A 24,070-nucleotide genomic window follows, 5' to 3' on the forward strand; every position below is an offset into this window, starting at 1 on the left:
TTTTGCAATTAATTTTTCATTCTTTACCCTTTTATGTTTAAAAACAAGTTTATTAGATCCACATATATCTAGTCTATGTTTGAAAAACACTAAAAAAATTAATTTATTTATTTTAATACAATAAATTATGAGCATATATATAAAATATATTTTTAATATTAAAAAAATATAAAAATATATTTTAACTATAGAATAACGAGGCTTCACCCACAAAACTATGGGTTCACTTTACTATGATAGACTTGTTTTAACCAATAAACAAACTAATAATAAAAAAACAACAACAATGTCTTAGTAATATATTAGGGATAATAATACCCATCATATACATATTCAATTCTCTTATCTAAACTCTAAATATTAGTTATAATTTTTATTGATTAAAATATAAAGTAATTACTTCAAGTATTTTTTATTCATAGAAAACAAGAAGTCCATGCTCTTTTCGCAATGATCGCAATGATGTTACAACCATGCTACATTCAACATTGTACTTTACATGAGTTATTCTTTCTATTTTTCAATTCCTCTGGTCCTAATAATGTGTTACCCTTTTAATATTTTTCAAAGTTAACATGCATTTTTACTAATTGATTTAACTATGAATGTGGTGTGCTCTAAATGAGTATACAAGAAAAAATATGGAACATGAGAATTTTAAGTATTATAAAGCATCTTTGGTATCCAAAGCTATTATCCACAAAAAATAATTGATTTTCAAGACACATTTAATTTAATGGTGAAGCCTTGCATTATTTAGAAAATGCTGGATACTAATGATACTCGAGGTTGGTCGGCTTATTAGATTAATATATATATTGCTTGTTTTAATGAATTTCTTAATACATATATGTTTATAACCTAGTTTCTTGGCTTTATTATCCTCAATCCTCAAACCATATTTATAAACTATAATATTTTTTTTTATATATATTCTAGAATAATTACCTTGTGCCTGAATTGATGGCTTAGTTAATTCTTAGTTTTTTAATGGATTTTGTATTGGTAAATTTTTAAGTCAACCTAAATTATGTAATCGCGGTTACTTCTAAAAAAATATTAAACAGCTAAGTTTATTTATAAAACAAGTATCGCATCGCATGCTTACCATTAAAACCAGTAAATTCGACACTACATCTACTGAGTACATATAAGTTGAAGGATTGCTACCTTGACCAATGAACTGAAAATATCGTCAATTTCTAATGAGTGGCCTATGGCTTCACCAAATCAAACAACATGAAAATTGATAATCCATCCTTTTGGGATATGTCAATCCCAAATCTATTATTCCATTTCTTTATTAATTATCATAAAAACATTTATTAAATGTGTTGTCCTCCAACTCTTTCCATAAAAAGAAACAGTTGTGAACCACCACATTTGATCATGGACAAAAGGCAATCAAATAGTTGCCTCCACTAGGACAAGTAAACGTGCTCGTTTCATCATCATAAGCATAACTATAAGCTTCAGGACACTGCTGCTTGAAAATCTTCGAATATTGGTTAGGAGGACATTTGTCAGGTGTACCGTACTCTCCTGTGCAGCAGAACTGCGGCTGGTTAAATGCCAAACACGCGCTCTTGCAGGCAATCACAGTCCCATCTGCCCCCTTCACTGCTAAACTAGGATCACAAACAGCATTCACGTTAGCTGCACAGCTTGTAGAAGGGCAGCCAGTAGAACCTCCTTGCGGGGTTACCGAAATTGGGATGTTAAAGCCATCAACAAGGCTTATATCGTAAAAATCTTTCCCACCGTCACCTCTTAGAGTAAATTCTACCAAGGATGCTGGTGGGATCGCACCGGCTCCATTGCATTCTATGGCACCAGAGGCACAGTCAGCAGTAGCACAAACAAACTTTCCTGAGGAATCCGTTGAGCATTGTGTTCTGGCCCACAAGCGACCAGACCATGTTGCAGGGACACTTAGCGAAGATGAAGCACCTGTTGCCAATGTGAAGCCAGTTGAAGATATAGGCGGACGGCCAGCAGCCGTTAGAGTTCCTGGCCAGACTGTGTATGGACAGTTGTTTTTGACGACGAAAGTCACAGATTGAGCTCCTGCATGCGTGCAAGCTGCGCAAGATTTATTTTTGTTGATATCAATAATTAAATCTTGATCGATTCAAAGAAAATTTTAAACAGTCATGGTTCACAGGCAAACTAATTCGAAAATATTTTTATTATCAAATAAAAATACAAACAAGTTTTAAATACATCAAACTCTTGTTTCATGCTAATTTATGTGAATCTTTTTTTTTTTCATATAAAAAGAATAGGACTTGAATCTAAGACTTGGCCGTCGTTTTCTATATGGGACTAGACGTCCGTACATTATTCAATATTTAAAATCTTGCATTAATTCGCATATTTTTCTTTTATAAAAATAACATAACCAGGTTTATTTTATAATATTTTTTTTCTTTTTTGTTTTTTATCCGGAAACTCCTTCATGGATAAGTTTATTTGATTCACGAAATCCATTGAATAATGAAAAGTAATTTGTATTGCATTTGCAAACAGAAAATATATATGTAAGAGCAAGCAGAATAATCAAAGTGAATAATATGCATAATAGAGTTTTCCATGCAAGAATCTAATGCATGTAATATTGTAAAACTACTTGCCATAGAGGAAGATGACGAGGGTGAAGGTAATTATAGCAATGGGCATACGACTCTCCATTGCCGAGATGCGTCGAATTAACACTTCTTCAGTATCTTTTAAGAGATTTGAGGTAAGCAAGAAACACTCTATATTTTAAAAAGATTGTGTCTGCCACTTAATATATAGTGTTAAATTTGCAGACTAGTAAACAGCCAAACAGAGGAAAACGTGAAAATCAAGAAGAGATAAAAAAAAAAAGAAGAAGAAAAGTTTGTAACAACCATCTTCCACACGCACCATCTTATCCACGATGACATTTGACAATGAATGTCAAATTATAAAATTAAAATTTATTTATATTTATAAATAAATAAATTATAAAATTGGGTCTGTAACCTGAAGTGCGCGGAGACCGTACATGCACTGACCTGCACTCATCAACTATTTTTTAATATTATTTATATTTATTAAATTATATAATTAAAAATAAACCACCCTGATTTAAAAAAAAAAAACCCAATGAAATATACAAATGCCCTTGGTTTGAACCACAAGTGACTAACTAGATATCTCAATTAACGAGAAAGCAGACTAGTAAACAGGCAATTAGAGGAATGCCGTGCTAAACCATCACCCAATTGAATATTGAATGTAACAGTACCGGTCCCTTTTTTGAACCACAAGTGACTAACTAGGTATCTCAATTGATGAGAAAGCAGATTAGTAAACAGCCACCATTGGCAGTTCTCCTCCAGCAATGCACCGTGACGACCGCGAGACTCTTCAAAATTATCACACCGTGATGAGCGCGAGACTCTTCAAAATTGATGAGAAAGCAGACTGGTCCCTGCTTCTGGAATGAATGTAACAGGTAAAGATTTTATTAATATTTTAAACTAGTTTTATATAAAAAATAATTTTTAATTTTTAATTAAGTTATCAAAAAATTCTAAAAATTTAGATGAAATCTTTTAATATGATATTTTAATTTGGATTAAAATTTCAATTTTTTTAAAAAAAATCAGAAATTTGATGAAAAATCACAATTTGACCAATTTTACGTATGTTATTGAGCGTAATTTTTAATCCGACTATCAAATTGAGCTGAAATTTTATAAGAAATCTTGAGATATATTGAATAAAATCTATTTAAAAATTTAGGATAAACAGAGCTTAGTAGTGCTAACAAAAAAAGCTGTCAAATAAAAGCAAAATGACTCATTAAGAGTAAAATGGTTATTTGCTATTAAAAAATAAAACAAATCAGCTCTTCCTTTCTTTTATATCTTGCCGACTAGGCAGAAGCAAAATAAGAAAAGAAAGAAAAGAAAATGTTAGAGAGAAATAGAGAAAAGTAAGGGAAAAACATAAAAAAAATCCAAGGGAAAAAATAAGAAAAGTGAGATAATAACTTTGTAAATTTACAAAGTCCAACTTATAAAATATTAATCTAAGAAAGAATCAAGTGAAGAAAGGAGGAATTGAGAGAGAAAAAAATTAATTACTTTATTTTCCAGTTGACATGAAATTGTTATTTTATCCTGGTTGAAGGGTTGTTATAATATCGATTTAGATTTGATTATAACTGAATTATATTTCACAAAATATCAAAAAATGTAATTTTAATAGTGAAATTATTTTTTCTTTCATTTTAATTTTATATACTTTTAAATTTATTTTTTAATATTTTAAATAATATATTTGAATTAAAAATTTATTATTAACTTTAAAAATTTATATATATGAATTAATAATTAATCTTTAAAAAATATTTATATATTTATTTAATAGATCAGGATAGGAAAAATTCCTAGCCCAATTCCAAATCCACAAGTTCATAATAATGTTGTGTTGGTTGCGAGACATTAAAATTGTTAAAGAATTTTAATTTTTTAAATTATTTTAAATAAAAAACAATAATAAAAAAATAAAAACTAAATTTAAATTAATTCAAGAGATGCTTTAAAATTTTAAAGGTTACACATGAAAATTAAAAAGAGAGAGAAAAAAAAGTTGACACACCAAAGAGCTATCTGCCACATATGCCGCCTCTCCACAGCGGCAATTGATCAACAAATATCACTGTACATGCCACCTAAAATGTGCGGGATCGTCCACGCACTATCCTATACTCATTAACAACTTTTTTTTTATTATTTTATATTTATTAAATTATAAAATTGAAAAAAAACCATCCTTGATTTGAACCACAAGTGACTAACTAGATATCTCAATTAATGAGGAAGCAGACTAGTAAACAACCAATTAGAGGAACGCCCTGCTTCTCACGTCTAATGAAACCAATCACAGGAAAATTGATTTACACCCGACATCGTACTTTGCAAGTGTAAAAGCTATATTTCTGTGTCTATAACTATCAGGCAGACTTTTTTATGGAAATATCTTCTCAATAAATATCAAAATATTTAATATTATAATATAATATATATATTAATAAAATTTTTATTTGAATAAATTTATATTTAATTAAATGATTATCCTTACCAATAAAATAATATCTACCGCATACAATTTATTTAGTTATTTTGTATTTCAAAATATTATGAAATGGGCATCGCTTGCCTATAGTTATTTAATTAATTAAATGAAAAAAATGTTTATTAAAAAGAAAAATTAAAAAAATAACAAATAAAAATATTCGAGATATCCCAAGTCATTTTCAAAATAAGTGTAAAATCTTATAGAAAAAAATAGAAAACAATCAATGGAGCCCAATATCTAATTAAATAAATATTAAAGGATAAAACTGAAATAAACATGAGCTTAAAAAAGAAAAAAAAACCAAGCAAACTAGGATAAACCTCCTAAACCTTAGTTAATTTCTAAAATTCACAACTTATGAAATCCTATACTTGAACTTGATTAAGAAGCATAATTCTAAACTAATTTAATATTGAATAATAAAAACAGGAAAAAAAATCAATCTAAAAAAATTTTCAAAGTGAAAAAAAAGCAATAAAAAGAATGAAGCATCAAATTTGATAAGAAAAAAAACTTATAGAGGATGATATTGAAAAAAAATCAAATTACAAAATTATCTCAAATAAAAAAATAGCAATCAAAAGAATAAGAACAAAATTTGAAAGATAAAAAATATTGAAGGGGGATGAAATTATCAAAGAATTCCAATTTAATAAATTATTACAAACAAAACAAACAATGATCAAAAGAACGAGCACCAAATCTTAAGGAATAACAAATTGAAGGCATACTTTGAAATTTTGAAGGGGCTAAAGTGAGAATCAAGGAGAGACGAAAGAAAAAGAGAAAGAAAGGGTTGTCGACACCACATTGAATAACCAGTTCACTTGGTATTACCAAACGGTTGACTAGACCAACTTAAATACCAGATTTTGACAATTTAAACTTGCTGAATCTTGAACTGATACTAATCTTATATACATGTAGAGTGAAGTGTTTGAATTCATTTTAATTGTGCTATTAAGCTAAAATATAAAGATTTACATAATCAGTGAAATGAACAATTAATTCTTAGTCTTCATTATGAACAATGTAGATTAGGATTATAGACTCTGATAAGAAGTTAGTCATCAGAGAATAGTATTGTCAATTTTTAGGTCCGTTTTGGTTATGTCTTAGTCTAGGAAGATCTAACCATTACAATGCTATGATGTTTTGGTATGTGTTTCATGTTATAATGGTGGTTAACTTCATCGTTTGGATTGAATTCATTCAGATTGAGTTGGGAGAAACTTGAACCTTAATGAAACATTTGTTTAAATTAGATTAGTATAAATGAAATGAATGGAAAGTGTGGTGGCTTGATTTGTGTTTAATCATCAAAAGCATGCTAATTATGATTTAAATTGAAGAAAATCCTTAGTGCCTTTCTTTAGGCATGTTCAACTATATTATTAATAGTAGGAAAAGGGAGATATTGGTTGTCTAATTTATGTATTGGGACTTAATAATTTTATCACCCACATTTCAGCTATGGTTAGAGAGCCAAAATGATAAAATTTCAGATTGGGTTCTCACAAAAGTTGTAGGTATGGATATTATCTTTTAAACAAAATTGATCTCATATAATTTGGAGTTTTAGAACTCTAGATATAAACTGAAAATGAAAGAAGGGTCGAACTGTCTTGTACTTGATAGATTTTGTTGAGTATTATAACAAATAATTTTAGGGGTGTTAAGGGTAGAATTGGTCTTTTGATCCTTAGTAGAGTTGTAGAACCGTGTCTTACCTTTCCAAGAAGCCAAACCACACTTAAAACAGAATTCTATAACTTTACTTACGAATTAATGAGGTAGTTAAAGGAAATAACCGGAAAATAAAATTAAAATATGGTGATGAATTCATGTGAATGAGATTGCAATAGTATAAGAACACATATTGTGATAAAGTTAGAAGAGGGTACTAGTTATATCTCTTGATTCTCAAACAAAAGAGATGCTTGGAGCAGGGCTGTCAGGAGTTGATAGGACTCGATTGGTTGGGGAAACAGGTAGTTGCATCACACCTTGTCTATTCATTTTGTGTAAACTCATTGATAAATTTAAGAATTTATTCTTTTTTTGCTTCGATAAATCTTGGAATGAATATGAGTACCTTGTATATGTGTGTATCAACTATTATGATATAATTGGAATGGATACGAGTACCTTATGTACAATGATATGTATCAAACTTGTGATGATATTATTGGAATGAATAAGAGTACCTTGCGTACAATGGTATAGATCAATTAGTTAGGATAATGTTTGAATGAATATATGTACCTTGCGTAGAATGGCATGGATCAAGATAGATAGGATAATTTTTGAACGAACATGAGTACCTTGTGTGCATTGTTATGTATCAAATTAATTATGTTATTATTAGAATGAATATGATTACCTTGCATAAATTGATAGGTATTGAATTAGCCATGATAACTTTGGAATAGACGTGATTATCTTACATACTTTAATATGAATATGAATACACAATGACTAGGAGATTGGAGGAGAAATGATAGATAATTGGTCATCGTAGTATCGGTGGCTAAGGATACATTATGATGATACTTATCACAATGATAAGGGTGGCTAAGGGCATAAATTGATACTTGGCACTGTGATGAGGGTGACCAAGGTTATTCAAATGATGCTTAGTGACTGTAGTGTTTGTTACAATATATATGATGTTAATAAGAAGAAAAAATTGGTATAAATGGAAGGTTAAGAAGACATTAATTAACTATCCGAGTTTAGATAGCTAATGGTACCGAAGAGGTTCCATTGGTATTGACATTTCAGATGACATTAATTAGCTATCCAAGTTTCAATGGCTAATTATATCGATAAGTGACATGACTAAAAGATTGATGTCTTCTCCCAAATTTAGGAGTGTCGAAGTAATAAATAACTCGACAAGAACGAGGTCAAACCATAGGGAGGTTAATTGTATAAATTATAGATGATAATAATACAATAACAATAACAATAACAACAACAACAACAACAACAACAACAATCAATAACAATAACAATAACAATAACAATAATAATAATAAAGAAGGAGAAGAAGAAGATGAGAACTTTGAGATGAAATATTAATGTAAGGATTAAACAATGATAATAACAAATGTCAATGTTAGAGGTTCCACTAATGGTATATCAAACAAGTATAGTATAAACTCTTATTATTCAATTGAAACCACATACAAAGAAGGTTCTAATCAGATTATAAATTGTTAACATGATCACATTAGTTATCTTATTTGATTAATGCTAATACTTGTAAATCTCGTCAAGCATTCATGATTATAACTTATGTTAACAACAAATCAAGTTCCTTTCATAGCTCAGGTGTCGGTTATACCATACATTATGGGCTATGAAAGTGCCAAGCATTTATTGTACCAAGTGTTATACAACATAAATCAAGATTAATAATTTAACAAGCAAAGTATTAAAGAGTGAACAAGATAACAAATACAAAACATGTTAGTATCAAACATTAAAGTCCATATTAAGTTTACACTATACTTATTCTTACACCATTAGTGTAACCTTTTCACCTTGACATAACTAACTTAGCTAGACATAATGAAAGAAAGCAAAATAGATAAACAAAATAAGAACATAAAAGTTAACTAAGTAAAGGTAAACTTAACTAAACATAATGAAAGAAAGAAAAATAAATAAACAAAATAAGAACATAAATAAGATAAAAGTTAACTAAGTAAAGGAAAGGAAATGAAAGGTATAAACTTGATATTAATGAAAGCGAAGCATAAAAAATACAAAGAGAGAAAGCAAGAGCATGATCTTGATCTGGAAACCAAGATGTCTAAATGCATAGTAAATGCCTCCTTTTATAGGCCAAAATTGGGAACTATTGATTTGATGACTAATTGATGAGTGGGTAGCCAACTCTTGACTTGATGACAATCCTTATCCTCTCTTGTCTGCCCAAAACGTCATTGATAACGTTAAAATTGGAGCCACGTGAAAACATAAACGTTGTAGGAAATTATCTCAGCTTTCTTGTGTAAAACATTCAACTCATTTGGACTTCTAGAACTCCAGATATGGCCAAAATACTGAACAGTGCTTGGGCTGGAGGATAGATTCGGGCTTCTTTGTTGTTGCTACAATTTGGACTTGAAAATGGCCTTTTTAGATCTTGGGCTCCTATGAAAGTTGTAGGCCTATGGCTTACCTTTCCATCCATATAAAGTAGACCTAAATCTGAGATCTATAGCTCCAGATATAATTCAATTACCGAACAGTATTCCGGTTTGGATTGTACCGACATCTCTTTTCTAATTTTGGTAATCTTTTTGCCCTTGCAATTTAAGTTCTTAAAATCATCAATCAATCCTTTCATTTATGTGATAGGCCTGCATTTAAAATGAACATTTACCACAAATTAAAGGTATCTTATATTATTAGATATATTATTATAAAACATGCTTTAGTTAAGGAGTTATTGATACTTTAAGTGCAAAATAATGATATAAAACCTTGATAAAAATGCACTTTTAAGTACTAATCAATAAGGCACATCTAGTTTCTAGAGGTTTCACTCAGCAAGAAGGTATTGATTACTCTGAAAACTTTAGTTCTGTTATCAAACAGGTGACCATTAGATTTGTCTTCTTCATTGTTATTTTGTGTGATTGGAAAATTCATTAGCTTGATATCCATAATGCCTTAATGGTGTTCTTGATGAGGAGATCTACATGAAACAACCTCTAGGTTTTGTTAATTCTGTTCTCCCCTCTCGTGTATGTCGATTGCATAAGTCTCTATATGGTTTAAAACATGTTCTACGGGCTTAGTACACTCATCTGAATGATTTCTTGTTATTTATTGGTTTCTGTGCCTCTAAGGTGGATACCTCATTGTTTATCTTCTCTATTGGTACTGATATGTGTTATCTTCTGCTCTACATTGATAATATTTTACTTACGGGTAGTGACACAATCAAAGAGTTGATGTCTTATCCCAAGTGCAGGAGTGTCAAAGTAAAATAACCCGGCAAGACCGGGGTCGAACCACAGGGAGGTGAATTATATAAATTACAAATAAAGAAAAAGATTTAAAGAGAATAATAACAGAAAAGGAGTTGAAGAAAGTTTTGGGATGTGATATTGATGTAAGGATTAAACAATAACAAAACATATGTCAAGGTTATAGGATTCACTAATGGTATTTCAAATAAATATAATATAAACTCTTTTTATTACTCAACTAGAAACCACACACAAAGGAGGTTCTAATCGGATGATTTCTCGTTATTAGCTCATTATAAATTACTAACATGATCATATTAATTATCTTATATAAGTAATACCATACTTATAAATATCATCAAGCATTCATGTTGCTAGTTTATGTTAACAACAAATCAAGTTTCTATCATAATAACGATTTCGGCCGAAAACTATGAAAGATCAAGCATTTGATGTACCAAATATTATACAACACAAATCTAAATTAAACATTTAATAAGCAAGGTATTAAGAATTAGTAAGATAAAAAGATAAAACATGTTAATAACAATCTTTCTTGGATATAAACATTTAAAGCTCATGTTGAGTTTATATTATACCTATTCTAACACCATTAGAGAAACCTTTTCACCTTGACATAATTAACTTAGCTAAACATTAAGAAGGAGAAAAACACAAATAAACAATATAAGAACATAAACATAATATAAGCTAACTAAGTATAGGAAAGGAAATGAAAGAGCATAAACAAGAGATTACTATAGCATAAAAGAAAACTTGAACATTACAAAGATGTAGAGAGAAAGCAAGAAGATAACTTTGATCTGAAAATTAATATGACTAAATACATGGACAATGCCTCCTTTTATAGGCTAAGTTTCAGAACTATTGATTGATTGAAGAATTGGTGGGCATCCATTGATTTGGTGGCTGGTTTTTGACATTAATGGCTGCTGGTTTTTTGATATTGTGGGCTGATTTTTGATATTGTTGGCTGGCCAAAACGTCATTGCTCATTAATGGCTGCTGGTTTTTTTGATATTGTGGGCTGATTTTTGATATTGTTGGCTGGCCAAAACGTCATTGCTCATATCAGAATTATAGCCAACTGAATTGTGGAAGCTGTGGGCAATTGTCTCAGCTTTCCATAAAAAAAAACCAGAGCTCATTTGGACTTCTAGAACTCAAGATATGAGCCAAAAATCGAATAGTGCTTGAGCTGCAGGACAGCTTCCGACGTCTTCGTTGTTGCTAAGATTTGGGCTTGAAAACGGCAGAACTGAGTCTTTGACTTCATATGAAAGTTGTAGGTCTATGTCTTACCTTTCCATCGATATAAAATGGACCTAAATCTGATATCTACAGCTCCAGATATGATCAAATTACTGAACGGTATTCGAGTTTGGAATGCACCAGCAACACTTTGCTAAGTTTGGCCTTCTTTTTATCCTTTCAATTTCAATCCTTAAACTCATCAATCAATCCTTTTATTTATGTGATAGACCTGCATTTAGGATGGACATTTACCATGAATTAAAGGTATATTATATTTTTAGACTTGCTAATATAAAACATGCTTTTGTTAGGGAATTTAATGATACTTTAGGTGCAATATGATGACATAAATCCTTAATGAGAATGCACTTTTAAGTACTAATCAGGTAGCAAGTCTCTTATGCTCTAATGCCTCATAGCTACTAAGCTTAGAATTTAAGCTTCGTGACTTGGGTTCTATTTGTTATTTTTTTGGGTATTGAAGTTTAGCCTACTGGTATGGTTCTTATGCTCCAATAGCATAAATATACATTTGATATCCTCACTCAAGCTGGTATGTTATCTTGCAAACATGTTGATACTCCTATCTCTACATCCAAAGCTACCATTCATCTAAATCCCTTGTTTTCTGATGCTACATGCTTTCATTAAATTTTGGGTGCTCTTTAATATCTCACTTTTACATGCCCAGATATTTGTTTTGTTGTTAATAGAGTCAATCAGTTTATGCATACTCTTACAGATTATCGTTGGGCTGCTGTTAAACACATATTGCGTTATTTTAGGGGTACGACATCACATGACCTACATATTACTCGCAGTTCTTCATTTGCCTTACATGGTTTTACATATGGAAATTGGGCAGACAATGTTGATGATAGAAAATATACGACGGTTATTTTGTGTTCTTTGGTTAGACATCGATTTCATGGAAATCAAGTAAGCAACATACAGTTGCTCGCTCTTCTACTAAAACTGAGTGCAAAACCTTAGCCAATGGCTTTGCTAAGGTTATTTGGTTAAGTATTTATTAACAGATCTCCAGATTTCGTTTGCTTCTGCTCCTATCATCTAGTGTGACAACCTTAGTGTTACTTATTTTTCTGAATCCTATTTTTTATGCTCGCACAAAACATGTTAAGGTTGATTATTATTTTATCCGAGATAAAGTTGCGAAGAAAGAGATTTATATTCGTTTTATTTCATCTCGGGATCAACTTGCAGATGTCTTCACTAAGCCACTTCCTACTGCTTTGTTTACTGCTTTTTAGTTTAAGCTTTGGGTTGATTCCCTACCCTCAGCTTAGACATATATAGAATGTACCTATATAAAAATTATTGTAGTCATACTCTTATGTGATAACTTCAACCATTACAATTATGTATTGCTCTACACACACACACACATATATATATATATATATAGAATGTTGGTTAACCAATAAATTAATCCTCCTAATTATTCTTAACTTTCACTAACGTATAAGTGAAGGATTGCTACCTTGACCAATGAACTGAAAATATTTAATTGATAATGAATGGCATACAGTTTTACCATATCAACGGCATGACAATTGATAATCGATCCTTTTGGGATATGTCAATCCCAAATCTATTATTCCATTTATTTATTAATTGTCATAAAAACATTTATTAAATGTGTTGTCATCCAACTCTTTCCATAAAAAGAAAGAGTTGTGAACCACGGCATTTGATCATGGACAAAAGGTAATCAAATAGTTGCCTCCACTAGGACAAGTAAACGTGCTCGATTTATCATCATAAGCATAACTATAAGCTTGAGGACACTGCTGCTTGAAAGTCATCGAATATTGGTTAGGAGGACATGTGTCAGGTGTATTATACTCTCCTGTGCAGCAGTACTGCGGCTGGTTAAATGCCAAACACGCACTCTTGCAGGCAATCACAGTCCCATCTGATCCTCTCACTGCTAAACTAGGATCACAAACAGCATTCACGTTAGCTGCACAGCTTGTAGAAGGGCAGCCAGTAGAACCTCCTTGCGGGGTTACCGAAATTGGGATGTTAAAGCCATCAACAAGGCTTATATCGTAATAATCTTTCCCACCATCACCGCTTAGAGTAACTTCTACACTGGGCCAATAACTCCCAAGTCAGTTGACTTTAGGGTACTAGGTGTTCAAACACCCCTTCGAGCTTATTTGCTTAAGTCAAGGAGGCTACGAAACCAAACTTATCTACTTCGTTTTTTTTTTTTTTATTATTATTATTATTTTTTTGTTTTTTGTTTTTGCATATTATATACTATCCCTTTCCCTTAGTTGTTACCTTTAACAAAAGAACACAAATAATGTAATAATCCAATGTGCAACCCACAATCATATGTTCGAGTATGTGTGTGAAAATGAAGGTTTAGCAATACTTGTTAGATGAGCATATAAACAGAATCTATAGATAACAATCCAAGAGTTTGTAAATCTGAATATTTCAAGAAGTATTATAATACACCTTGTTAAGAATGTTTACTAAGATGCATCTCAAGAGTCACTAAAAGTTCCTCCGTTACTCTGCCATCCTAGTAACAATAGTTTTGCAAATAAAATAAAGTTACGTAATAATAATGTTTTTTTGTTTTTTTTTTTATATCAACTACTACCCTCTCCCCCCAACCAAAACGAGACATTGTCCTCAATGTTCTAAGCAAAAAGATAGAGTGTAGAAGATATCACCTGAACAATGACTATTGACAAACCTGAAACACACTGAAACAACAAAACACAAATATTATGCTATTAATAAAACCAAAAGACACAGTTTTTCACAAACTAAGGCTCAAATCCAATGTAAGCTTTTTATGGCGTTTCATGGTTGACCAATTGAGTTGACTCATGGAGGGATCAATTACAGGGATGAAAGATTGTAGTTGGTCAATCAATTGTTCAGCAGTAGCAGCAGAAATTATGATTTGTCGTGCCGAAGATGTTAGAAATTCCTGTTCCACAGCTTGATCAAGAAAAGACAACAAATTATTATAAAAACCATTAACATTTAACAAACCTATAGGTTTATGGTGAATGTGCAGTTGGGCCCAAGAGGAAATATGAAAGATCTCTTCCAATGTACCCAGACCACCTGGTAAGGCAATGAAGGCATCGGCATGGTTAAACATTGTATTCATTCTATCAGACATTGTAGAGACCTGTAATTCCTCTCCAATTGTTTTTCCAATGATGTCCCCTTCGGCTAAAGCTTTAGGGACAACCCCCAAAACTTGACTGCCTCCTACAAATGCAGCTATTGAAACAAAAATAATTATAACAAGCATGAATAAACAAGAGGCGGTAATACCGGCCAAGCACTTTAGACAATAAATATAAGAAAAATGAATCTTTCTCTCAGCTAGTACCCGACCAAGATGATTTGCTGATTCTAAAAATTGTTTTTCTTTCCCAGGACTAGATCCACCAAAAACACAAATAGTTTTTATTTTAGAAACAGAGAAACTCGCCATTTCCACACACTTATATATATGCTGAATGAATGGGTTGAGTAGAAATGATGGAAAGGAAGAGAAGATTTTATAGATGAACAATTGAAAATGCAAAGCATACCACCTATATGTAGGCTAGCTGAAGTCTTACTCTCTCTCTCTTTCTTTTTTATTTATTTATTTATTGGTATTATTTTATTATTATAAATATATATATTAAAAAAAAAATGTATGTACAAGCAGTTGTGATTGTGGCTCACAGCTTTGCCTTGGTTTTACGTCCAAGAACGGCTTAAACGCCCTCTATGGGTCGGGGATAGGCTTCCCATCCAGTTTTCTTAGAAACTGGCAAACAGGGTCTTTTTCAGTCAGATTCCCAAGACTAAGTCGATCATGTTCTTTATGAAAATGAGGCCATAAATCATGAATTGCACAATGCACATCTCCACTAGGATGCGTCTCAAGAGTTAATAGAAGATTATCTAAAGACTCCTTACTCAGTCCATCCTTAATGAATTGTATTTTATCTTCACGGTTTATAGATACCATTCCTAAAGAATGACATTTTGTATTACAAGTCCATCTGGCACATCGGTGATAGACTTTTAGTCGTTTTGCACGACGTTTCTTTGCAAAAGTGCTTTTACCTGTCCCAGGCATGTATGAAATAAAAGAGTTGGAAGACTCACCTGATAATCGGATCTTTGCTTCAATTATCCAGCGAATATCTTCAGGAATTCCATGGTTCATTAACAACCTCAATCTTTCACACCTAGCACGGTAAATTTTTGTAATCGCATTCTGAGGCAGAGCAGGAAAATACTTTTTCAATTTTTCAAGAGTGGTGTCCATTTTTTGTTTTGTTTTTAAAGAGAAGTGCAGAAGAGATGTAAAGAAAAGAGAAGGAACAAGGAATTGAACAAATATATACAGAGATATCAATTATCATGGGAAACTGAAAGAACCGACTTAAGAGTCACGGAGTACCGTTATCCGCCATTTGACCGGGGTTGGAGAAAGACTAGCAAAACAAAAGTCACACCAAAAAGAAACACAAAAAAAATATGAGAAAAACAAAATAATCAACCTTCATATACAGGATCATTCAAACCAATGGATTCATTTTCACTAGGAAAATTATCAAAGTAAGCTTTCAAACGATGTCCATTGACCTTGAAAACATTACCATTCTTTGGATTCTCAATATCAAAGGCCCCATAAGGATATACATGTTTCACAACAAATGGACCGCTCCATCTTGATCTTAGCTTTCTAGGAAATAAATGGAGTCGAGAATTATAAAGCAAAACTTTTTGACCAACATCAAATGTTTTTCTCAAGATTCTTTTATCATGAAAGTCTTTGATTCTTGCTTTATGAATTTTTGAATTCTCATATGTATCATTTCTTATTTCTTCAAGCTCATTTATTTGTAACTTACGCAGCTGACTCGCATCATCCAGGTTTGAATTGAAAGCTTTAATAGCCCAATAAGCTTTGTATTCAAGTTCCACAGGCAAATGACAAGGTTTTCCATAAACCAACCTATAAGGTGACATACCTAATGATGTTTTAAAAGCAGTTCGATAGGCCCAAAGTGCATCATTAAGTCTTAAAGACCAGTCCTTTCGATTAGGGTTCACTGTTTTTTCCAAGATTTGTTTGATCTCCCTATTAGCAAGTTCTACTTGTCCATTTGTCTGGGGGTGATAAGGGGTGGAAACTTTGTGTGTGATTCCATATTTCTTCATTAAAGACTCAAATGGCTTGTTACAGAAATGTGTTCCACCATCACTTATCATGGCCCGAGGGATTCCAAATCGACTTAAAATGTTTTCTTTCAAAAACTTAATAACTGTTTTATGATCATTGCTACGACTTAGAATTGCTTCTATCCATTTTGAAACATAGTCTACTGCGACTAATATGTACACAAAACCAAATGATGGAGGAAATGGACCCATAAAATCTATACCCCAACAGTCAAAGATTTCTATGACAAGAATAGTGCTTAAAGGCATCATGTGACGTTTTGAAAGAGATCCTAACTTTTGACAATTTTCACAAGATTTGCAGAATGCATGCGTGTCCTTGAACATGGTGGCCCAATAAAATCCACATTGTAAGATTTTTGCGGCTGTCTTTTTTGATGAAAAATGACCTCCACATGCCTCAGAATGACAAAATTTAATGACATTACTTACCTCATTGTCAGGAATGCATCTTCGAAATATTTGATCAGGACAATATTTGAATAAATAAGGGTCATCCCAATAAAAGTTCTTCACTTCGTTCAAGAACTTTCTTTTGTCTTGAGTGCCCCAATGCGCTGGCAAATGTCCTGAAACAAAAAAATTAACAATATTAGCAAACCAAGGCATTGTAGTGACAGAAAGTAAAGATTCATCAGGAAAGTAGTCATCGATTGGCGTGATGTCAGATTTTGAATCAGTTGTCAATCTTGACAAATGATCCGCGACAACATTTTCGGTGCCTTTCTTATCCTTGATTGTGATATCGAATTCTTGAAGTAACAAAATCCACCGCACCAATCTAGCTTTAGAATCCTTCTTGGAAAGAAGATATTTCAACGCTGCATGATCGCTAAAAACAATAACAGGTGAGCCAACAAGATAAGATCTGAATTTTTCACACGCAAATACTACAGCAAGTAATTCTTTTTCAGTGGTTGTGTAATTTATTTGAGCACTATTTAAAGTTTTACTTGCATAGTAAATGACATAGGGTTTCTTATCTTTTCTTTGTCCTAAAACAGCACCCACGGCATAATCACTAGCATCACACATTATTTCAAAAGGTAATGACCAATCAGGAGGTTGAATAACAGGAGCAGATGTAAGCAGGTTTTTAAGTTTAACAAAGGCTTCTTCACAATATTCAGTCCATTCAAAAACATTATCCTTTGTTAGAAGGTTACACAATGGCTTAGATATTATACTAAAATCTTTGATAAACCTTCTATAAAAACCAGCATGTCCTAAAAATGATCTAACATTTTTAACAGATTTTGGTGTTGGCAAGTTGGCAATTAACTCAATTTTAGATTTATCAACCTCAATTCCTATTGATGAAACAATGTGACCAAGTACAATGCCGTTTGTTACCATAAAATGACATTTTTCCCAATTCAACACAAGATTCTTCTCTTCACACTTGTTCAAAACCTTTTGCAAATTAGTTAAACAAATATCAAATGAATCACCAAAAACAGAAAAATCATCCATAAATATCTCAAGAAAGCGTTCAACCATATCACTGAATATGTTAAGCATGCATCTTTGAAACGTGGCTGGTGCATTACATAATCCAAAAGGCATCCTTCGATATGCAAATGTACCAAATGGACATGTGAAAGTAGTTTTCTCTTGATCTTCAAATGCAATTTCAATTTGGTTGTAACCTGAATAACCATCTAGGAAATAATAAAATTCATGACCTGCAAATCTTTTTCTAGAATTTGATCCATGAAAGGTAAAGGAAAGTGATCTTTTCTAGTCATTGAATTAAGTTTCCTATAGTCAATGCATATACGCCAACCAGTAATAGTCCTCGTTGGAATTAACTCATTTTCTCATTTGTTATCACAGTAACTCCAGACTTTTTAGGTACAACTTGGGTAGGACTTACCCATTTGCTGTCAGAAATAGGATAAATGATTCCATTATCTAGAAGTTTAATGACTTCATTCCTTACTACTTCTTTCATATTAAGATTAAGCCTTCGTTGCATTTCTCTAGAGGGTTTAGCATTTTCCTCCAAATAAATCTTGTGTGTGCAAATCAAAGGACTAATTCCTTTTATGTCAGCTATGGTCCATCCTAATGCATTTTTGAGCATTTTAAGAGTTTGTAATAACTTACCTTCTTGATGAACATTAAGTTTGGAAGAAATTATTACCGGAAAAGTTTCATTTTCTCCCAAAAATGAGTATTTGAGATTACATGGCAATGGCTTCAAATCGGGTTTTGGTGGTTGAACACTTGAAGGTATGGACCCAATTGATCGTGGTGGCAATTCCTCAATTTTTGGTCTCCAAATATTTGCCTTTGATTCTTCCTGAAAACAAACCATTTGCAAATCTTCAGATTCATTAAACTCAGTTTCATTGGAAGAATTTTCAAATTGATCATAAATTATTTTTTCAATAAAATCTACTTCTTGTAAATCATTATCATCTCCAGGTTGCTTGCAAATGTTAAAAACATTCATTTTTAATGTCATGTTTCCAAAAGATAACTTCATCACTCCATTCCTACAATTAATCAATGCATTAGAAGTTGCAAGAAATGGACGTCCTAAAATAACAGGAATTGAATTGCATGCTTCAACAGGTTGTGTATCCAAGACAATAAAATCCACAGGAAAGATGAATTTATCAACTTGTACTAACACATCTTCAACTATTCCTCTAGGCATTTTTATAGATCTATCAGCAAGTAAAAGAGTAACAGAAGTAGGTTTTAACTCACCGAGATTTAGAGTTTGAAAAACCGAATATGGAAGTAAATTCACACTAGCTCCAAGATCAAGTAAAGCTCTGTCAATTTTATGTTCTCCAATAAAGCAAGAAATTGTAGGACAACCAGGGTCTTTATATTTCAAAGCATTATTGTTTTGAAGAATGGCACTTACTTGTTCGGCTAAGAAGGCTTTATTTTTCACATTCAATTTTCTCTTTACAGTGCATAGATCTTTCAAAAATTTAGCATAAGATGGTACCTGTTTAATAGCATCTAGCAAAGGTATATTAATCCTTACCTGTTTGAAAGTTTGAAAGATTTCAGAATTGTGATTGACTTTCCTTTGTTTGGTCATGGCATGAGGAAATGGAAGTGCTGGTGGGGAATCAGTCTCTTCCTTGCAATGATCAGGTTCAACCATTTCCTTACCCTTGGAGACTAACTCATCTTCTTTCTCACAAGGTTCAAGAATAGGTTTTTTAATAACCTTACCACTGCGGAGAGTAGTGACTGATTTGACTTGATCCAGATGTTGGCTTCCAGAACTGCTTGTACTTAAATTGTATTGCCCTTTGGGATTTTGCTGGGGTTGAGATGGAAACTTACCTTTCTCCTGAAAACTGAGAGCAGATGTGAACTTTGCAAGAGTATCTTTCAAATCAGCCATGGTTTGAGCATTTTGAGTGTTGATTGTCTCTTGCTTTTCAATGAATGCATGTAATGTTTCCTCAAGATTTCTTTTAGGAGGGGGAATATAAGGAGGTGCATATCCATGAGAATTTTGAAAATTATGTTGTGTTTGAAATGGTGGCTGTGAAGTTTGTGCATTATTGTTACCACTCTTCCAACTGAAATTTGGGTGATTTCTCCAACCAGGGTTGTACGTTTGTGAGTACGGGTTATGACTTGGTCTTTGGAAACTATTTAAAGCATTGGCTTGTTCATGGAGACATTCCTTAAAAGAAGGCAACGTGGGACAATCATTGGTTGAGTGTTCATTGGTTTCACAAATTTGACACACAATTTCTTGAACAGATTTTACTTGACCACTATTTTTTAATTCTAGTGCCTCAACTTTTCTAGCTAAAGATGCAAATTTGGCTTGGAGGTCATGATCTTCCCTAAGGCTATACATGCCTCCATTAGATGTATGAGGTTGAGTTTTACCTGGTGCCTCACAAGTACCTGTGGTGTCCCAATTTTGAGCATTTTCAGCTAGCAACTCTAGGTACTCCATTGCTTCATCAGGGTCTTTATTTTCAAAAGTTCCATTGCACATCAATTCTACCATTTGTCTATCTTTAGGTGTTAACCCTTCATAAAATTGTGAAACCAATCTCCATGTTTCAAAACCATGATGAGGACAGATATTAAGCAAGCCTTTATATCTATCCCAACATTTATAAAATGTTTCTCCTGGTTTTTGAGTAAAAGTGGTGATTTGTCTTTTGAAAGAGTTTGTTCTATGAGAATGGAAAAATTTCTTTAAAAACTGTTGTTGCATTTCATCCCAAGCATGAATGGATCCTGACTTAATATTTTGTAGCCATGTTTTAGCTTTATCTTTTAACGAAAAAGGAAAAAGCTTTAATCTGATGGTGTTCATGCTACAATTTAAGTCATTATAAGTGTTGCAAACTTCTTCAAATTCTCTTAAGTGCAAGTATGAATTTTCTAATTCTAAGCCATGAAAAGTGGGTAAAAGTTGAATAATACCTGGCTTAAAATTAAAATGAGATGCATCAGGAGGAAAAACAATACATGATGGTGCACTTGTTCTTGTTGGATTCATATGATCTCTAAGTGTTCTAACACGATTATTCTCATTATTCTTATTATGAATTGATTGGTTATCTTCTTCGGCCATGTTTTCTAAAGAAAATGAGGATTTTCTAGAAAGTCTACCACGTAATGTACGTGTCCAAACTCTCATACAAATACAAAAGAAAAGAAAAGAAAAAAAAAGAAAAAGAAAAAGAAACAACAATTAGAAAAACAAATAAAAGTGAAAATAAAATAAAATAAAATATTTAATTTATACAAGAACTTACCTCCCCGGCAACGACGCCAAAAACTTGACACGATCAAAGAGTTGATGTCTTATCCCAAGTGCAGGAGTGTCAAAGTAAAATAACCCGGCAAGACCGGGGTCGAACCACAGGGAGGTGAATTATATAAATTACAAATAAAGAAAAAGATTTAAAGAGAATAATAACAGAAAAGGAGTTGAAGAAAGTTTTGGGATGTGATATTGATGTAAGGATTAAACAATAACAAAACATATGTCAAGGTTATAGGATTCACTAATGGTATTTCAAATAAATATAATATAAACTCTTTTTATTACTCAACTAGAAACCACACACAAAGGAGGTTCTAATCGGATGATTTCTCGTTATTAGCTCATTATAAATTACTAACATGATCATATTAATTATCTTATATAAGTAATACCATACTTATAAATATCATCAAGCATTCATGTTGCTAGTTTATGTTAACAACAAATCAAGTTTCTATCATAATAACGATTTCGGCCGAAAACTATGAAAGATCAAGCATTTGATGTACCAAATATTATACAACACAAATCTAAATTAAACATTTAATAAGCAAGGTATTAAGAATTAGTAAGATAAAAAGATAAAACATGTTAATAACAATCTTTCTTGGATATAAACATTTAAAGCTCATGTTGAGTTTATATTATACCTATTCTAACACCATTAGAGAAACCTTTTCACCTTGACATAATTAACTTAGCTAAACATTAAGAAGGAGAAAAACACAAATAAACAATATAAGAACATAAACATAATATAAGCTAACTAAGTATAGGAAAGGAAATGAAAGAGCATAAACAAGAGATTACTATAGCATAAAAGAAAACTTGAACATTACAAAGATGTAGAGAGAAAGCAAGAAGATAACTTTGATCTGAAAATTAATATGACTAAATACATGGACAATGCCTCCTTTTATAGGCTAAGTTTCAGAACTATTGATTGATTGAAGAATTGGTGGGCATCCATTGATTTGGTGGCTGGTTTTTGACATTAATGGCTGCTGGTTTTTTTGATATTGTGGGCTGATTTTTGATATTGTTGGCTAGCCAAAACGTCGTTGCTCACATCAGAATTATAGCCAACTGAATTGTGGAAGCTGTGGGCAATTGTCTCAGCTTTCCATAAAAAAAAACCAGAGCTCATTTGGACTTCTAGAACTCAAGATATGAGCCAAAAATCGAATAGTGCTTGAGCTGCAGGACAGCTTCCGACGTCTTCGTTGTTGCTACGATTTGGGCTTGAAAACGGCAGAACTGAGTTTTTGACTTCATATGAAAGTTGTAGGTCTATGTCTTACCTTTCCATCGATATAAAATAGACCTAAATCTGATATCTACAGCTCCAGATATGATCAAATTACTGAACGGTGTTCGAGTTTGGAATGCACCAGCAACACTTTGCTAAGTTTGGCCTTCTTTTTATCCTTTCAATTTCAATCCTTAAACTCATCAATCAATCCTTTTATTTATGTGATAGACCTGCATTTAGGATGGACATTTACCATGAATTAAAGGTATATTATATTTTTAGACTTGCTAATATAAAACATGCTTTTGTTAGGGAATTTAATGATACTTTAGGTGCAATATGATGACATAAATCCTTAATGAGAATGCACTTTTAAGTACTAATCAGGTAGCAAGTCTCTTATGCTCTAATGCCTCATAGCTACTAAGCTTAGAATTTAAGCTTCGTGACTTGGGTTCTATTTGTTATTTTTTTGGGTATTGAAGTTTAGCCTACTGGTATGGTTCTTATGCTCCAATAGCATAAATATACATTTGATATCCTCACTCAAGCTGGTATGTTATCTTGCAAACATGTTGATACTCCTATCTCTATATCCAAAGCTACCATTCATCTAAATCCCTTGTTTTCTGATGCTACATGCTTTCATTAAATTTTGGGTGCTCTTTAATATCTCACTTTTACATGCCCAGATATTTGTTTTGTTGTTAATAGAGTCAATCAGTTTATGCATACTCTTACAGATTATCGTTGGGCTGCTGTTAAACACATATTGCGTTATTTTAGGGGTACGACATCACATGACCTACATATTACTCGCAGTTCTTCATTTGCCTTACATGGTTTTACATATGGAAATTGGGCAGACAATGTTGATGATAGAAAATATACGACGGTTATTTTGTGTTCTTTGGTTAGACATCGATTTCATGGAAATCAAGTAAGCAACATACAGTTGCTCGCTCTTCTACTAAAACTGAGTGCAAAACCTTAGCCAATGGCTTTGCTAAGGTTATTTGGCTTAAGTATTTATTAACAGATCTCCAGATTTCGTTTGCTTCTGCTCCGATCATCTAGTGTGACAACCTTAGGGTTACTTATTTTTCTGAATCCTATTTTTTATGCTCGCACAAAACATGTTAAGGTTGATTATTATTTTATCCGAGATAAAGTTGCGAAGAAAGAGATTTATATTCGTTTTATTTCATCTCGGGATCAACTTGCAGATGTCTTCACTAAGCCACTTCCTACTGCTTTGTTTACTGCTTTTTAGTTTAAGCTTTGGGTTGATTCCCTACCCTCAGCTTAAGGGGGCATATATAGAATGTACCTATATAAAAATTATTGTAGTCATACTCTTATGTGGTAACTTCAACCATTACTATTATGTATTGCTCTACATATATATATATATATATATATATA

General features: G+C 32.1%; 1 protein-coding gene across 2 annotated transcripts in view; it reads right to left on the reverse strand.

The window, feature by feature from the left end:
* Positions 1-1,244: 1,244 nt before the first annotated feature.
* LOC105113774 (thaumatin-like protein 1) overlaps positions 1,245-24,070 on the reverse strand; it is a 24,376-nt gene continuing 1,550 nt past the window's right edge. For both annotated transcript variants that reach the window (XM_011010090.1, XM_011010091.1), the window contains exon 3: positions 1,245-2,082. In XM_011010090.1, the coding sequence (XP_011008392.1) occupies positions 1,388-2,082 (695 nt within the window). In that variant the 3' untranslated portion in view covers positions 1,245-1,387. The remainder of the gene's footprint in view (positions 2,083-24,070) is intronic.

This window comes from Populus euphratica, unplaced genomic scaffold, assembly GCF_000495115.2.
Source record: "Populus euphratica unplaced genomic scaffold, PopEup_1.0 scaffold447.1, whole genome shotgun sequence".
Taxonomy (NCBI): Eukaryota; Viridiplantae; Streptophyta; class Magnoliopsida; order Malpighiales; family Salicaceae; genus Populus; species Populus euphratica.